The 17,917-nt window shown below is 48.3% G+C and overlaps 1 protein-coding gene across 1 annotated transcript in view; it reads right to left on the reverse strand.

The window, feature by feature from the left end:
* Positions 1-17,917, reverse strand: part of KCNT2 (potassium sodium-activated channel subfamily T member 2) — a 1,405,312-nt gene that overhangs the window by 20,015 nt on the left and 1,367,380 nt on the right. The window contains exon 28 of the mRNA XM_044301880.1: positions 17,024-17,108. Within this exon, the coding sequence (XP_044157815.1) occupies positions 17,024-17,108 (85 nt within the window). The remainder of the gene's footprint in view (positions 1-17,023; positions 17,109-17,917) is intronic.

Here is a 17,917-nt window from a genome sequence, read left to right on the forward strand (position 1 = left end):
TTTTTATTGTACCAACCTAATACTTAAAAGACAAGCTTTCAAGAGTTTTCCTTTCTTCCTCGGTATTGCTTCAGACCTGAGAAAGAGAGAAACACTCTCCAAAACTTTTCTTTATAGTTTAAAGCAGTTTCAGCACTATAATAAAATAATTTACTTACAAAAAAAGCTATTCAGTCGTCTGCTGCGCCGTCCTCTGCTTCCTTCCGCGGATCTTCCCCTCCTTTCAGTCTCTCCTCAGTGCGCAGGTGCACTGTTATGGGGGGATCTGTGGATGACGCACTGTTATGGGGGGGATCTGTGGATGACGCACTGTTATGGGGGGGATCTGTGGATGACGCACTGTTATGGGAGGATCTGTGGATGACGCACTGTTATGGGAGGATCTGTGGATGACGCACTGTTATGGGAGGATCTGTGGATGACGCACTGTTATGGGGGGATCTGTGGATGACGCACTGTTATGGGGGGATCTGTGGATGACGCACTGTTATGGGGGGATCTGTGGATGACGCACTGTTATGGGGGGATCTGTGGATGACGCACTGTTATGGGAGGATCTGTGGATGACGCACTGTTATGGGGGGATCTGTGGATGACGCACTGTTATGGGGGGATCTGTGGATGACGCACTGTTATGGGGGGATCTGTGGATGACGCACTGTTATGGGGGGATCTGTGGATGACGCACTGTTATGGGGGGATCTGTGGATGACGCACTGTTATGGGGGGATCTGTGGATGACGCACTGTTATGGGGGGATCTGTGGATGACGCACTGTTATGGGGGGATCTGTGGATGACGCACTGTTATGGGGGGATCTGTGGATGACGCACTGTTATGGGGGGATCTGTGGATGACGCACTGTTATGGGGGATCTGTGGATGGCGCACTGTTATGGGGGATCTGTGGATGGCACACTGTTATGGGGGATCTGTGGATGGCACACTGTTATGGGGGATCTGTGGATGGCACACTGTTATGGGGGATCTGTGGATGGCACACTGTTATGGGGGATCTGTGGATGGCACACTGTTATGGGGGATCTGTGGATGACACACTGTTATGGAGGACCTGTTGATGATATATGACTGAGAAGGGCTATCAGGGGACATTATACAGGTGGTAATATAACTGAGGGGTATCAGGGTAAATAATACAGGGGGTAATATAACTAAGGGTTATCAGGGTACATTATACAGGGGTAATATAACTGAGGAGGGCTATCAAGGAGATTATACACAGGTATAATGTCCCCTGATAGCCCTCCTCAGTTATATTACCCGTGTATAATAATATCCCCTGATACCCCTTAGTTATATTACCCCCTGTATTATTTACCCTGATACCCCTCAGTTATATTACCCCCTGTATAATGTCCCCTGATAGCCCTTAGTTATATTCCCCCTGTATAATAATGTATAATTTAACCTGATACCCCTCAGTTATATTATATAACTGAGGGGTATCATGGTACATTATACAGTGGTAATATAACTGAGGAGGGCTATCAAGACATAATACAGGGGTGAGGGGTAAGATAAGTTATATTACCCCTGTATAATGCCTGATAGTAGCCTAGCCCTCCTCAGTTATATTACCCCTCATGTTACCCTGATAACCCTAGTTATATTGCCCCCTGTATAATTTACCCTGATACCACTCAGATATATTATATAACTGAGGGGTATCAGGGTAATACAGGGGACAATAGAGAAGGCATAGCACTGTGGGACAGGGGGGTACAATGGAACATACTTATTTTTTATATGCCCTCACCTCACCAGCTAGCAGGCGCGCGAGGCTCAGGCACACAGATGCAGCGTGACGTGACGTCAACTCCTCCTGCGCCGCACAGCATGACCCGTACTGCTCCCTCTCTGCGTCAGCTGGGTCCAGGACTCCGCCCCCCTATGTGAATACTAGCCGCCGCCCGCCGGCAGCTCACAGCCAGGTATTGTAGATTAATTTATGTGCGGTGGGCGGCGGCAGCCAGCATAACAGACAGGGGACTAGGGCAGTGAGCACGGAGGTGACGAACCTATTAGGGTGTGCCCAGGCACACCCCGTGCGCACGCCTATGTAAACATGTAATGGAGCGCCCTGATGGGGGCCCGGCATTGTCACTGTACTTCATGCTGGGCCCCGTCACAGCGCTTCATTACATGTTAGTACAGCGGGCCCCTCCCCCCGCCGGGCCCGGTCGCAGTCGCACTCCCTGCGACCGCGATCGTTACGCCCCTGTCCGGGGCCCAAGCCCCAATGCATATGGCCCAATTCTGTAAGTTGACCAATATTCCTCTGTTTACTGTCCTCATAAATTATAATTCCTTAACCCCTCCACCATACAGTAAATAACATTATTTCCCTCCTCTGCCATAGAGTCCCATGAAAATACCATCACACCATCTCTCCAGCCCCCTCCAATATACAGTCCCATGTAAATACCATCCCTCTCTATCTACATCCCCCTCCAAAATACAGTTACATGTAAATAACATTACACCATCTCTCCTGCACACTCCAATATACAGTCCCATGTAAATAACATCACCCCCTTCCCAGCCACCTTCAACATACAGTCCCATGTAAATAACATCACTCCCTCAATATTCAGTCCCATGTAAATAACATCACTCCCTCCCCCAGGGACCTTCAACATACAGCCCCATGTAAATAAAATCAACCCCTCCCCAGCTATCTCCAACATGCAGTCCCATGTAAATAGCATTACCCCTCAACATTCAGTCCCATGTAAATATTACTCCCTCCCACAGCCGCCTTCAACATCTAGACCCATGTAAATAACATCACCCTGCCCCAGCCTCCTCTAACACACTGTCCTCTCCTGCACTGGTCACATGATGGTGACATCATTGCAGGTTCTTTTTTAGCTACTGCATTTAGAACTGATCAAATGGGCTGTGATGTCATCATAGGTCCTTCAGCTCTTGCATGGCATTAGATTCAATTGTATTGCCCTCCTGAGGACGGCAATCCAGTTGGATCTATCTGGCAGGCAGTAGATTGGGGGCCTATAAAATACAGATAGTTAGTGGGAGTCAGGGTAGATTAGATAGTGATATAGTATAGCTGATAGGTTCCAGTGCAGGGTGTTAGGTAGTGTGATAGGAATTGCTGTTTCTCTGCTGTCCATACATACATGCTACAGGCATAGTGCTGTGATGTCACAACAATACTTAGTGCACCAATCAGTAATATGTAGTCAGACCTGCTAAAATGTGAAGTTCATGTATTGCGCAAAAAATATGCACATCATTAGTGCCAATTTGTGCAATCGTGAAAATAATGACTGGTTCCCTTACGTCCTCAACAGCAGCACAGATGGGGTTAACTGCCCCTGTGGACTGGTAGGACCGGCGGAATTTTAATGAGCCCAAGAACCAATAAACGATCTTCAGCTCCCTGAAAGGGAGGAGATCACCCCCCAGCCCACCGTGTTTTTTTCTGTCCTCTGGACAGGTGGACTGGCGTGTCGCTCCCTCTCTGGGAGCTGAAGATTGCTTAAGGGTTCCTTTTTCCCTCCTTAAAGCTTAGCTCGCTTTCTATGGATCTCAGTGCCTTTATTTTAGGCCTATTCATGGCGATTTCGGTCTGGGGTACCGTTGGGGAGGGGGACGTCCCCTCCCCTCTTCTTTCATCATCTGTAGACGGTCCTCCGTTCCTCCGTTACCGCATGTGTGCGGCGCTATGGGCGCCGCCATTTTCCGGAAGTGACGCGCCCTAGGTGCGCTACGTCACTTCCGGTTTTTCGAAGCGATGCGGTGATGTATAAAACTCACCTTTCTTTAAACTGGCTCCCTAGAATGACATCCTGGACTTAGGAATTAGTCTGGGGAGACAATTTTTCGTTTAGGTAGAGCCAGTATAGGCTCTGGTTTTTCTGAGTGCTTGCTTTGGCAGCACATATACAAAAAAAAAAAAAAAAAAGGGGAGTGGTGCTGATCTCGTTTCAGGAACCCGCCCATTGGGCGGGGTTTCCTCCTTTTAAGCGCCCAGAGCCCATCAGTCAGTGCTCTGGTTGCGTTGCTTTCACAAGTTAGCTCCAGAGCTCTCCTGTGCTTTGTGATATTCCTGCAGAATTGCTTTGCTTGGGTTTTGTACTTCCTCTTCTTTCAGCTCTATTTCTTCTAGTGCTGGTGGGCCCCCTTAAGGTCTGGTTTTCTCCACCTCCTGATGTTGTAGGTGTTATGACCTGTTTTGTTTCTTCCATTACAGACTATGGCTTCCCCTAAGGAGGATCAGCGGAAGGCTGGGGCCAAGAGGAAGCATTTGGCATGTTACGAATGTAACACACCCCTAGTTGACAGCTGTCCTTACTCCAGATGTGAGAGTTGTGGCACGGCATCCACGGAACCCACGATGCAGGAGATGTTCCAATGGACCAAGACATACGTGGATGATTCCATCAAGGGAGTAGTTCAGCTACTTAATGAGAGGCTACCAGGTCCCTCTCAGACTCCCATGGAGGTGGTCGCACCGGTCGAAAGACCTACCCCCTGTTCAGTGGGGTCTTCTTCTTCTGAAGAAGAAGAATCTACTTCTTGCTTTTTTCCTCCAGAAAAGACGCAGAAGTTACTCAAGTCCATCAGGTCGGGGGACCAGGATGTTGACATGGGGGAGTCCTCCGATCCCGCCGGTCGGACACAGCGTGTCTTTAGAGCGGATGAGACCCTCCTCTCTGTGATGCGCACAGAGTGGAAAAAGCCAGACTCATGTACCCGATGGCTAAACCCTTGGTGGAATCGTGGGGTTCCGTTCCCAAGGTGGACATGGCTATAGCCAAGTTGTCCCGGCGCACTCTAGTCCCTGCAGACGATGGGTCTAGCCTGCAGGACCCTCTAGACCGGAGGGCAGAGTGCACCCTTAGGAGGGGTTACGCGGCGGCCGCTGCCTCCGCATCTACTTCCATTGCGGCCACTGAGGTAGCCACCTATCTACGCTCTAGGCTTAATCAAATCCAGACGGATGTGGACCAGAGCGTATCAAGAGACGACATCCTGGCAGCCTTCAAGTCAGCCAACCTGGCTATGGACTTTTTAGTTGATTCCTCCCAGATGCAGCTAAAGCTGGCCGCCAAAACTATGGCCCTAGTTTCAGCTGCCCGCAGACCACTCTGGCTGAAACCGTGGATCGCGGATAACGCATCCAAGTTTAACCTTTGAGGGCTCCCCTTCGAACCAGATAGGTTATTCGGGTCCGAATTGGACAAAATAATGGAGGGGCTCTCCGATAAAAAAGGGAAGAGCCTCCCCCAGCAGCCCTTTCGGGGACGCCCCAGACAGGAAAAGAAGGGCGGAGGTCGTTCTGGGCAGCAGTCTAGGCGCAGAGATTGGGGAGGGCCATCTCGTAAATATCCGAGACGCCCCCGCAAACCCACCAGGGAGGCAAAACCCTCCTGACTATGGGCCACCTCGAGGTTCTTGGATAAGCCCTGCTGCCCCTGCAGTGTCTCCTCTAGATTTTCCCGTACCCCTCCCCCAGATTCCCGTGGGGGGCCGTCTTACCCACTTCAAAGACTCTTGGAGCCGGTTGATTGCAGACCCCTGGGTCCAGGACATAGTTTCCGCCGGGTACCGGGTAGATCTTATCTCTCTCCCCCCAGAGAGATTCATCGCCACATGAAGCTTCGGGTCTGCCAAACAGGTGGTCCTAGAATCTTACATTCAGGACTATATTTCCAAGGGAGCCCTGGAGGAGGTACCGGCAGGGGAGAGGGGCCTAGGGATTTATTCACCAGTGTTCCTGGTTCCCAAGAAGACAGGAGATCTCCGGATGATCATCGATTTGAGATTCCTCAATCGATTTATAAGGAAAACAAGGTTTCGCATGGAAACCATAAGGTCAGTCAGCCATATCCTCAATCTTGGGGACGTCATGGCTACTCTGGACCTCAAGGATGCGTACCTTCACATTCCGATCCATTCCGCTTCCCGGAAACTCCTCAGGATCGCGGTCCAGATCTCAGGGGTTTGCAGGCACTTTCAGTTCGCCGTGCTTCCCTTCGGAATCTCTTCTGCCCCCCTCATCTTCACCAAGGTGGTGGTTTCAGTGGTGGCAGCTTTGAGACTCCAAGGTCTGACTATTATTCCTTATCTGGACGATTGGCTTTTCATAGCCTCTTCAGTTCTGATCCTTACCCACCATCTTCAGGTCGCAGTCTCCTTTCTCTTCCGCCTAGGCTGGATTATCAACTGGCAGAAGTCGAATGTGAGCCCATCGACTTCAATCCATTACTTAGGATTTGTGGTCGACTCTGTGGAGATGTCCCTCCGGTTGATTTCAGAAAGGAGAGCGCGGATTCAGGACCTGGCAAAGGTCCTTTATGTCCCTCGTCGAGTCTCTATCCGGACTCTCATGAAGATGCTGGGGCTCATGTCAGCGGCTGCGGATGCGGTCCCTTGGGCGTTATGGCACCTCCGTCCTCTTCAGTCGGAGGTCTTACACCTATGGAACGGCAGCCCTGCGGGGCTAGATTCCCTGTGCTCCCTGTCCGGTCAAACCCGAAATTCCCTCAGATGGTGGTTTCAGCTACCAGCAGGGAAGTCTATGACCCAACCAGCTTGGGTCATATTGACTACAGACGCGTCCCTTGTAGGCTGGGGCGCTCACCTGGACGGATCCCCAATTCAGGGATCTTGGTCTCCTCTGGAGCGGCATCTTTCCTCCAATCTTCGCGAGATGCGAGCTATCCGGCTAGCCCTCCTTCACTTTGCGCCTCAGATCCGGGGCAAAGCAGTGAAAGTCCAGTCAGACAATATGACTGCAGTCCTCTATATAAACAAACAGGGAGGCACAAGATCATTGCCCCTTCTGTCAGAGATCGGGGTAATTCTTCGGTGGGCAGAGCTGAACCTTTCCCATCTATCTGCCGTTCATATTCGAGGCTCCCTCAATATGATAGCGGACCGCTTAAGTCGAGGATTACAGACCATGGAGTGGTCTCTGCATCCGGAGATCTTCAGGCAGCTAGTTTACAGATGGGGTATGCCAGAAGTGGATCTCATGGCAACCAGGTTCAACGCCAAGGTGATGAGGTTCTGTTCCCTCTACAGGGAAGACAACCCCCTGGCGATAGATGCTCTGTCAATACCGTGGAGGTTCAGGCTGGCTTACATCTTCCCTCCCTTTTCCATGATACCGAGGGTATTGATGAAAATCCGTCAGGATCAGGCCTCGGTAATAGCCATCATACCGTTTTGGCCCAGAAGATCCTGGTTTACCCAGCTCATTCAGATGAGTCGGGGACAATACTGGAGACTCCCCCCGGAGCAGACCCTGGTGTCGTGGGACACTCACCTCTGCCCAGATCTGCACAGGTTCAACCTGACAGCCTGGAGGTTGATCAGTCCCTTCCCAATATAGAAGGGCTTTCCGAGTCGGTCCTGAGGACTTTGTCGCATTCCCGAGCAGAGTCTACAAAGAAGGCCTACTCCAGGATCATGAGAATCTTCGAGGCATGGTGTGATTCCAGACAGGTGGCGTCTGCAGATCCGCCCCTTCCTGCGATACTTCAATTTCTTCAGGATGGATTAGATAGAGGCCTATCTCCAGCTACCTTGAAGGTACAGGTTTATGCCATCTCGGCCTGTCTCAACAGGCCACATTCTCGGGACCCACTCATCAAACGCTTCCTGAAGGGAGCTGAAAGACTAAAGCCTACTATACTGAAACCTATCCCCCAGTGGGATCTTTCAGTAGTGCTCAGGGGGCTAGCATCTCCCCCCTTCGAGCCCTTGGAGGAGGTAAATTTTAAATTTTTGACTTTAAAGATGGTCTTTCTTCTGGCTATAGCTTTATCCAAAAGAGTTTCTGAATTGCAGGCTTTCTCCGCAAATCACCCGTACATTATTTTTCTACAGGATAGAGTAATCCTGAAGTTTTTACCTTACTTCAGGCCTAAGGTGCCTACTTTCCAGAACATCAATCAGGTAATATCTTTACCAGTTTTGTTTACAGCCTCCTCCTCTGATACTCCAGCTAGAGACCCACTGGATATTTCAAGATGCCTCCAGATCTATGTGGATAGATCTAGTGAGTTCAGGATAGATGAGAATCTTCTTATCCTGTTTGCCGGTAAGTCTAAAGGCCGTAAAGCGTCTAAAGCCACCATTAGTCGCTGGATCAAGGAGGCCATTATGGAAGCTTTCGTCTCCCAATCCTTAGATCCTCCCGAGTTTGTGAGGGCCCATTCTACTAGGGCGGTCTCCACCTCGGTTGCGGAGAGAAGACTCCTCCCCTTAGAGTTGATCTGTAAGGCGGCCTCCTGGAGCTCTGAGTCAACCTTCATCTCCCATTATAGGATAGATGCTAGGATGGCAGAGTTTTCGGCTTTTGGGCAGACTGTTCTTAGTTCTGCCAGGCATGAGGACCCTCCCTAGGGGATTCTTCTTGCTATCTCCCCATCTGTGCTGCTGTTGAGGACGTAAGGGAATCGTTAATTTCTAACGATAATTTGTTTTCCCTTAGTCCTAACAGCAGCACACAAATATCCCACCCTAAATACATTATGCTTGTTAAAAACACGGTGGGCTGGGGGGTGATCTCCTCCCTTTCAGGGAGCTGAAGATCGTTTATTGGTTCTTGGGCTCATTAAAATTCCGCCGGTCCTACCAGTCCACAGGGGCAGTTAACCCCATCTGTGCTGCTGTTAGGACTAAGGGAAAACAAATTATTGTTAGAAATTAACGATTATCACGAATTCTAGAATTCGCAAATTTATTGCAAATATTATGCAAAACATTTGTGAAATATCGCAAAAAACGAATATTGCCTATGCCACTCATGACTACTAACTATCTTGTGTATGCATAAGGAACAGGATCCAGATGAAAGCACAGAGCACAGCAAACTGCTCTCTCTCTCTCACAACTGGAAAAAAAAAAGAAAAAAAAAAAAACAGCATCAAATGGGAGTTTCTTATATAGTAAGGGGAAGGCAACTTTCCTATTGGTTGCTAGGGATGTTGCTAAGCTGTGACAAAGATATTGCAGCCTTCTCATTGGCCCACAAGCAAGAAGGGAGGTTAATTATGAAAAAAAAAAAATCTAGAATATTCACCATTACAAATATATAGCACTATATTCTACATCTTCACAAATTCTCAAAGTGCTGATATTCGCGATAACAATTCACAATTAGAATATTTGCGATCAACACTAATGCACACGACCGTTAGCTGTTTTGCAGTCTGCAAACTGTTGCTAAGCAAAACATGGATATTGGTAGTGCGTGTTTCTCATTTTGCAGAACAGAACATCCTGCCCTCTACAGAACTGTCCTATCCTTGTCATATCCTTTTTTTGTGGGGCATACAGATGCAGATAGCATTGTGGCCCCATTGAAATGAATGCAGATCATATGTGGACCAAAAATACAGTACGGTCTTGTGCATGAGCACTGAAGGAAAGCACTGTTCCACATGGTATTTATATTACATAGCATTTGTGCTTTTAAATGGCGCAGGAACCTTCTGCAATTGCTGCCCCTGCACCCCTATAGCTATGGCCCTGTATGTGGGGTACTCTGCTGGAGTTTTACATGAGGGGCATTGTGCCAGATTTGACATGCTGCATTCTAGGTGACCATGTAGGCAGACAGACACAATTATAAGGGTATGACTACATGGGCGCAAAATTGCAGGGGGCGCCAGAAGAACTGCACTACCAATTAGGTGAGGTGGCTTTGCAACCAACCCTGGTAACAAGTGGGGGGCAGTGGCATAGCTCAGGAAGATGAGCGCTTCAATTGTGGAAGAGCTCATCTCCATAGTTATCTGTATCGCCGTCCTCATGACAGCGATACAGATGGATGCTGTGGGGAAGTGGAGAGGTGTCTCCCTTCCCCGTTCCTCTGAAAGGGTGCAGACGTCATTGAGTCGCCTGAGCCATACAGCACGGGACACAGACCGGAAGAGGCCTTATGGAGGTAAGTATGTAAGTTTATTTTTTTTATATGGTACAATACAGGAGATGAGCGCTGTGGGGGCACTTGTTACTGGCACATGATTGGGGGAGGGGGGCATCTATGGGGGAGCACTTCATACTGGCACATGAGTAGGGGGCACTTTTTACTGGCACATGATTGGGAGCATCTATGGGGGACACTTATTACTGGCACATTATTAGGGACATCTATGGGGACACTTCTTATTGGCACATTTTTGGGGGCATCTATGGGGGAATCTACTGAGGCCACAAAGAAGGGGTATTTTATCTGGGGGGCACTGTGAGGTAAGGGGGGAGAGGAACACTATGGGGGCTTCTACTGAGGCCACACAGAAGGGGTATTTTATATGGGGGGCTCTGTATAGGGGCATTTTATACTGGGACACATTATGGTGGGTACTATGGGGAAGGGGGAGGAGAGACTATGGAGTCATCTATGGGAGGCACTAAGAAGGGGTATTTTATACTTGCAAATGGGGGACACTGAGGGCATCTACGGGGGCACTCTATATGGGGAATTTTATACTGGTACATTATGGGGGGCACTAGGAGGGAGGCAGGAGAGAAGCACTATGGGGGCATTAACTGGGGGCACTATATAGGGGTATTTTATACTGGCACATTATGGGAGCACTATGGGGACATTAGCTCATCTGGGGGCATTAAAAGGGGGTATTTTTTGCACTAGCACACATTATAAGTGGGCTTTTGTACTGTCGCATTATAAGGAGAATTATTACTACTGGGAGGCATTATAGCGGGCTTTATTACTACTGGAGTCTATGGGGAACATGATTACTAGTATGGGCACTATAGGAGCATTATTACTTCTAGGGCACAGTGGGGACATGTTGGGGGCACTGTAGGAGCACTATTACAACCATGTGTGCCAATTAGGCTGCAGCTATCTCTTATTTAACTAATGAAACCTGCACTGTATAGCCAGCCTGCATTGTTAATGGTCGTGCCGCACCCTCAATAACAGGCGGCCTCTAACAATGCAATTAGGTCTTTATTTGTAGTGATGAGCTGCAGGGACCATATTCAAATTTGCAATATTTCGCAAATATTTTGTAGAATATTCGTCATATATTCCCGAATTCAAGAATTCAAGATTATATTCTTGATTGCGAAAATCGGCAATGTAATATTCGTATAATGCGCGCGAAATACAGGCGTGGATCACTTATGCTACATTTTTCAAGCTGGCATAAGTTTCCTGAGACTGGAGAAAATGGTTGGCACGGCAGAACATTAGAATAGCTTTATATACATATAGAATGCTTCAATATATTTGCGCTTGCGAATTTTCGGCAATTAATGATGCGCATATTTTTTCGCAATACGTGCAACTTGTGATATCACAGCACTATGTCTGTAGCATGCAGGGCCGGTGCTTCCATAAGGCAGACCAAGCGGCTGCCTTAGGGCGCACCCTGGGCGAGGGCGGAAAAATCTACCTTTTTTTTTTTTAGCACTTACTTGTGAGTTGTAGAGGGGGAGAAATGTGACATGGGGGTGATGTGACAGAGGGAATTATGTAAAAAGGAGGGGGAGAAATGTGACATGGAGGGCTGATGTGACATAGGGTGATGGCTGACATGGGGGCATGATGGCCTCTGATTTGAGGCATTGGGGGTCTGATCTGAGGTCTGATTAACATTGGGGGTCTGATTGCTGGTCTGACCTGAGGTGTAATGGAATTTTTTTTATTTTATTATCCTCCACTAAAACCTAGGTGTGTCTAAGGGCTCTTTCACACCTGCGTTCTTATCTTCCGGCATAGAGTTCCGTCGTCGGGGCTCTATGCCAGAAGAATCCTGATCAGTTTTATCCTAATGCATTCTGAATGGAGAGAAATCTGTTCAGGATGCATCAGGATGTCTTCAGTTCAGGACCGGAACTTTTTTGGTTGGAGAAAATACCGCAGCATGCTGCGCTTTTTGCTCCGGCCAAAAATCCTGAAGACTTGCCGCAAGGCCGGATCCGGAATGAATGCCCATTGAAAGGCATTGATCCGGATCCGGCCTTATGCTAAACGTTGTTTCGGCGCATTGCCGGATGCGACGTATAGCTTTTTCTGAATGGTTACCATGGCTGCCGGGATGCTAAAGTCCTGGCAGCCATGGTAAAGTGTAGCGGGGAGCAGCATACTTACTGTAACGGACCGTTTCAGCAGACAAGGGGTTAAGATCCGTTTAGGCGATATGCCCCTTTCTGAGAGACAGGCACAGCTACTGCAGAACACCAAACTCCCGAACTGGATACAAAATAGCACTCCAAACTGGAACCTCGCGAATAGCTGCTAGCAGACAAACAGGAAAAGCGTACAGTCAGCTTACACTCCTGGCAATCAGTCTCCAACAGCATACAGGGAATCCCCCCAATGAAGAGACAAGGCTCCGTGTTGAGGGTCAGCAGTGGTCTGACTGTACTTCAGATACAGTCTCTTTTATTCATAAAAAACAAACATAGTACTGCCCACAGGGTTTTGAAATCCAACCAATCAATATCTTACAACACACACAATGCAAGTACAGCAGCCAATCGTTCACGCCCCCTAGAGGACCAGAAGGGAGACTGCGACACAGAACAGATACAACACATCCCCACAATGCATCATGGTTTCCTCCTCTCTGTCCCAGAGACAACCGAGGGCAATCCAATTATCTCTCAGGACAAAGGGGAGATCGCCAATACATATGTGGAGACAACAGGATAGACATCACCATTTAAACACACAATGGGACAATGGGACAATAGAACCACACCCAGCATATTCCTCCCAAGCTGACAAGTTACACTTATTATAAATTGTTACAACTTTGTGAGGTTACATTGTCCATACATATAACTTACATCAATTTAAACAGTATAACTTGGGGACAAACCTATCCAAAATTCACTTGAATAGGTTCAGGGGTTTAAAAGTTAGCAAAAGTATCTCAAAGGGCCGTAATCCTGGGGCAGGAGGCTGGCAAACAGCCCCCTCCAAAACACCGTGGCGAGGTTGGTTTCGCCACACATCTCCCCCCCCCCCAGGGAAGACTAACCAGATACCTGACCTCACGCCGGTCGGTACCTGAGTTAGTCTGGCAGCCCACCCACAACCAAATACTGGACCTGTTGAATTTAGTAGCCTGTCTCTGTCCAGTGAATCCACCAAGGTTATATTGGTAGCTGGTACTCCCGGTCTCTGAGTTGCTCCCTGGCTTGGAGTGGAGGTTGCTTTGTGGGCAGGTATCAGCGGTACTCTGCCCTGGTGCCAGCGTTACCACGGAAAAAGCCTGGTTGGAGTCTGGTTGTTGGAGGGAGAAACCGACTGTCTCCCCTTTGGCTAAACAGCCCTGTTGCTGGGGGGCAGGACCAACTGTCCCTACCCCCTGTGCTGTAAGTGCAGAGACCACGGTCCCATCTGCACTGTTGTGGGGCTTACTGTCTCCCCCTGGTGCGTTAAGCTGCCTCTGGGGAGAGGGGGGTAACGAGCTCCTCTCCCATACATACTTCCAGCCGCTGGGGAGGGCGACCGACCGCCTCCGCTGCCAATACAGTGTCCTGCTGCTGGGGAAAGGAGACTGGGCTCTCTATTCCCTGTAGGACACTCTGCCGCTGGGGGACAGGACCGACTGTCTCTGCCCCCTGTAACTCCACCTGTCACTGGGGAATGGAGACTGGGCTCCCAATTCCCAAAAAATCATGCTGCTGCTGGGGGGCAGGAACAACTACCTCTGCCCCCAGTAACTCAGCCTGCCGCTGGGGAGGGAGGACGTTGCTCTCCTCTCCCTGCATTTCACACTGCCTTCCCGGCATATCACTCTGCGGCAGGGGGGCAGGAACAACTATCTCTGCCCCCTGTAACTCAGCCTGCCGCTGGGGAGGGAGGACTCTGCTCTCTTCTCCCTGCATTTCACACTGCCTTCCCAGCATATCACTCTGCTGCTGGGGGGCAGGAACAACTACCTCTGCCCCCTGTAACTCAGCCTGCCGCTGGGGAATGGAGACTGGGCTCCCACTGTCCCGCAACTGTAACTTCTGATGGAGGTCCACCCAAAGTGGCAGCTGACCGTCACCTTCTGCCCGGTATAGTAGGGTCTTGAACACTAGACTCCTCACGAACTTCACGTATTTCTCAGCTGGATTGGGTCCGAAGAAGTTCAGCCACAACCACATCATACGGTCAAATTCCTCAACAGAGTATCTGTACTCCACTGCTGGTTCCATCCTGGTGCTTTTAGGGTCGCTGTACTGAGACATGCATTGCCCTTAAGTTGTAAAATCCAAAGAAATGGTGTCTCCTGTAGCTGTCCTTCTGGCTGTAGGAACGATCTCACTGCTGCCACCAATTGTAACGGACCGTTTCAGCAGACAAGGGGTTAAGATCCGTTTAGGCGATATGCCCCTTTCTGAGAGACAGGCACAGCTACTGCAGAACACCAAACTCCCGAACTGGATACAAAATAGCACTCCAAACTGGAGCCTCGCGAATAGCTGTTAGCAGACGAACAGGAAAAGCGTACAGTCAGCTTAAACTCCTGGCAATCAGTCTCCAACAGCATACAGGGAATCCCCCCAATGACGAGACAAGGCTCCGTGTTGAGGGTCAGCAGTGGTCTGACTGTACTTCAGATACAGCCTCTTTTATTTATAAAAAACAAACATAGTACTGCCCACAGGGTTTTGAAATCCAACCAATCAATATCTTACAACACACACAATGCAAGTACAGCAGCCAATCGTTCACGCCCCCTAGAGGACCAGAAGGGAGACTGCGACACAGAACAGATACAACACATCCCCACAATGCATCATGGTTTCCTCCTCTCTGTCCCAGAGACAACCGAGGGCAATCCAATTATCTATCTCTCAGGACAAAGGGGAGATCGCCAATACACATGTGGAGACAACAGGACAGACATCACCATTTAAACACACAATGGGACAATGGGACAATAGAACCACACCCAGCATATTCCTCCCAAAATGACAAGTTACACTTATTATAAATTGTTACAACTTTGTGAGTTACATTGTCCATACATATAACTTACATCAATTTAAACAGTATAACTTGGGGACAAACCTATCCAAAATTCATTTGAATAGGTTCAGGGGTTTAAAAGTTAGCAAAAGTATCTCAAAGGGCCGTAATCCTGGGGCAGGAGGCTGGCAAACAGCCCCCTCCAAAACACTGTGGCGAGGTTGGTTTCGCCACACTTACCGTCCGTGCGGCTCCCGGGGCGCTCCAGAGTGACGTCAGGGCGCCCCACGCGCATGGATGACGTGATCGCATGGCACGTCATCCATGCGCATGAGGCGCTCTGACGTCACTCTGGAGCGCCCCGGGAGCCGCACGGACTGTAAGTATACCGCTCCCCCGCTCCCCGCTCCTACTATGGCAACCAGGACTTTAATAGCGTCCTGGCTGCCATAGTAACACTGAAAGCATTTTGAAGACGGATCCGTCTTCAAATGCTTTCAGTACACTTGCATTTTTCCGGATGCAGCGTGTAATTCCGGCAAGTGGAGTACACGCCGGATCCGGACAACGCAAGTGTGAAAGAGCCCTTAGAGGGTGAGAAATACGGTCCTCAAACCAGCGATTATATGAAGCAGAGAAAAGATATCAGGACCAGGGGCTTAGCTATAGGGGGTGCAGAGGTAGCATTCGCTACCGGGCCCAGGAGCCTGAGGGGGCCCAAAGACCCTTGTGCCACATAAGACACTGGCATTATAGAAAGTGTATACTGGCCAGCTTACACCTCTGGCTGGAAGGAAGGGGTTAGGTTAAGAATTTGGCATGAGGGGGTGCCCTTTTAATGTTTGCCCCTGGCAGCAGGAAGGATATGTGCTCCCCTGCCCCTTGCCAACAAGCACTGAGGGACGGGGGCCCAAGCAATACTCTTGCACCAGGGCCCATGAGCTTTTAGCTACGCCCCTGACCAGGACTACACAGAGGAGAAGCCAGCTGCTGCAGACGTGACCAGGGCCAGGTGAGCTGCAAGTGGGGGCGCCAAAATGTAGCTTTGCTTGTGTTGGCAAAAGTTCTTGCACCGGCCCTGGTAGCATGTATGTATGGACAGCAGAACCTATCACACTGCTTAACACCCAGCACTGGAACAATCAGCTACACTATATCACTATCTAACCTACACTGACTATCTCCCCCTAACTATCTGAATTATATTCAAGTTAACTGTAATGTAATAAAACAAAGCACAGAGCACAGCAATGACACGGCTGTCTCTTTCATAACTGCAATAAACTGTAGAACATGGCTGCTGGGGAGGTTCTTATATAGTAAGGGGTAGGCAACTTTCCTATTGGTTGCTAGGGTCAAAGCCTTCTCATTGGCCCACAAGCTAGAAGAAGGGAGGGATGATCACCTGATGTGTACTGTGTTAAAAAACAAACAAAAAAAAAATAAAAAAATATTTGTCATTACTATTATATGGCACTAAATTCAAAATAGTGTCGATGTTTGCAATAAAAATGAGCTTTTCAAATATTTGCGCTCAACATTATTTATTAGTTAAACAAGAGGCAGCTGTAGCCTAACTCGACCAGAGCACTTCCACACCCCAAACACCCTATGACTATGTTGTGTGGCGCTACCCTTAGGTTCATGGTTTGTCAGATGTACTACGGATTGCTATTTAGGAGAAAGAGAGCCTACAAGAATTTCAATATTAAATATGTGACCACACACAAAATACTATATACAGTATGTGTGCACAGGGCTGTTACTGGAGGCAGACTGCTCTTACTTAACTCTCATATCTCTCTCTTGATCTGTGACCTTTTTCGTTGGTAGTACTGTAATATAATGTGTTATTCTTTTGTTACTGAGCTTATGTCAAGTGACAAGCAATAATTACTACAAGACTCATGGAGGCAAGAATTTCCCTGCTCCATGTGCAATGCTGACTCCTTACAAACCCTGACAGTATTGCAGATGTCTCACAAACAGTGCAAAAAGCTGGGTAGCATGGAGTGAAGCAATGCAGGAATAAAGGAAAATTAAATGGATGAGATCTCTGAGCTCTCATTTCTTGACTTACACAACATCATTCAGTTCCAGTCTGGTATCCGGGGAAGGATTGATGAGGATGTAAGACAGGGTGTTCTGATGATCGTTCATTTCATCTACAGAATAAAACAAAGGGTCAGATTATTCCCAGAAATAGGCTGCAATTTCACAGTGTGTCACAGACACACAAGCTTCCTAAGTAATGAAGAGAAACAGTAAAAATATACTAAAAGCAGCAATGATCATGTGGAAGGTTTCAGTCCTTTATTTCTGAAAAAGAGCCGGGCTACTGGAAACAAAAAGGGTCAATATCAACAAAATAATATTATATAGTATGACTGGTGTCAGATATTCTAGATTGATCGTTTAACGATGATAATAAACTTGTGGTAGGATAGAAGTATTCACATGTGAAGTTATTGACAGCATGGTCAAAACTGCATTAAAAAAAAACCTGCACAATTGCATGCAGAGCTGTGTGGCTTAGGGATTAAGACAGCAAATACTGTGCAGGGGAAGTACACTGAAATCGTTAGCTTCATTTATGCAAATCATGAGCTGAAAACTGCATTGCAAAACTCAAGTGAAAACCGCATGAAGTTTTGCTGTGAATTTTTATTTTTATAGTTTTGATTGCACAGTCAAAAAATTCCAATGTGCCCCCTTAGGATTCCTTCATACACAGTCCCCCACATTGCGGCCAAAAATTAGTGGTGTTTTTTGATCAGTGTTTTTTGTAGCTTTTTTTAGGTGTTTTTTCCCATGCTAATATAGTGGAGCAAATTTACTAATAAACTTGCAACAGTTTTAGATGTGAAAAGTGTTGCAAGTCCCCTTTTCTGTCCGCCATGTGGCACAATTTTCGTGCATGGCCAGTTTTGCAACTTGTACTCTAATTGGGTGTGGCAGGGGCATGTTGATGGTC

Source organism: Bufo gargarizans, chromosome 7 (assembly GCF_014858855.1).
Source record: "Bufo gargarizans isolate SCDJY-AF-19 chromosome 7, ASM1485885v1, whole genome shotgun sequence".
Classification (NCBI taxonomy): domain Eukaryota; kingdom Metazoa; phylum Chordata; class Amphibia; order Anura; family Bufonidae; genus Bufo; species Bufo gargarizans.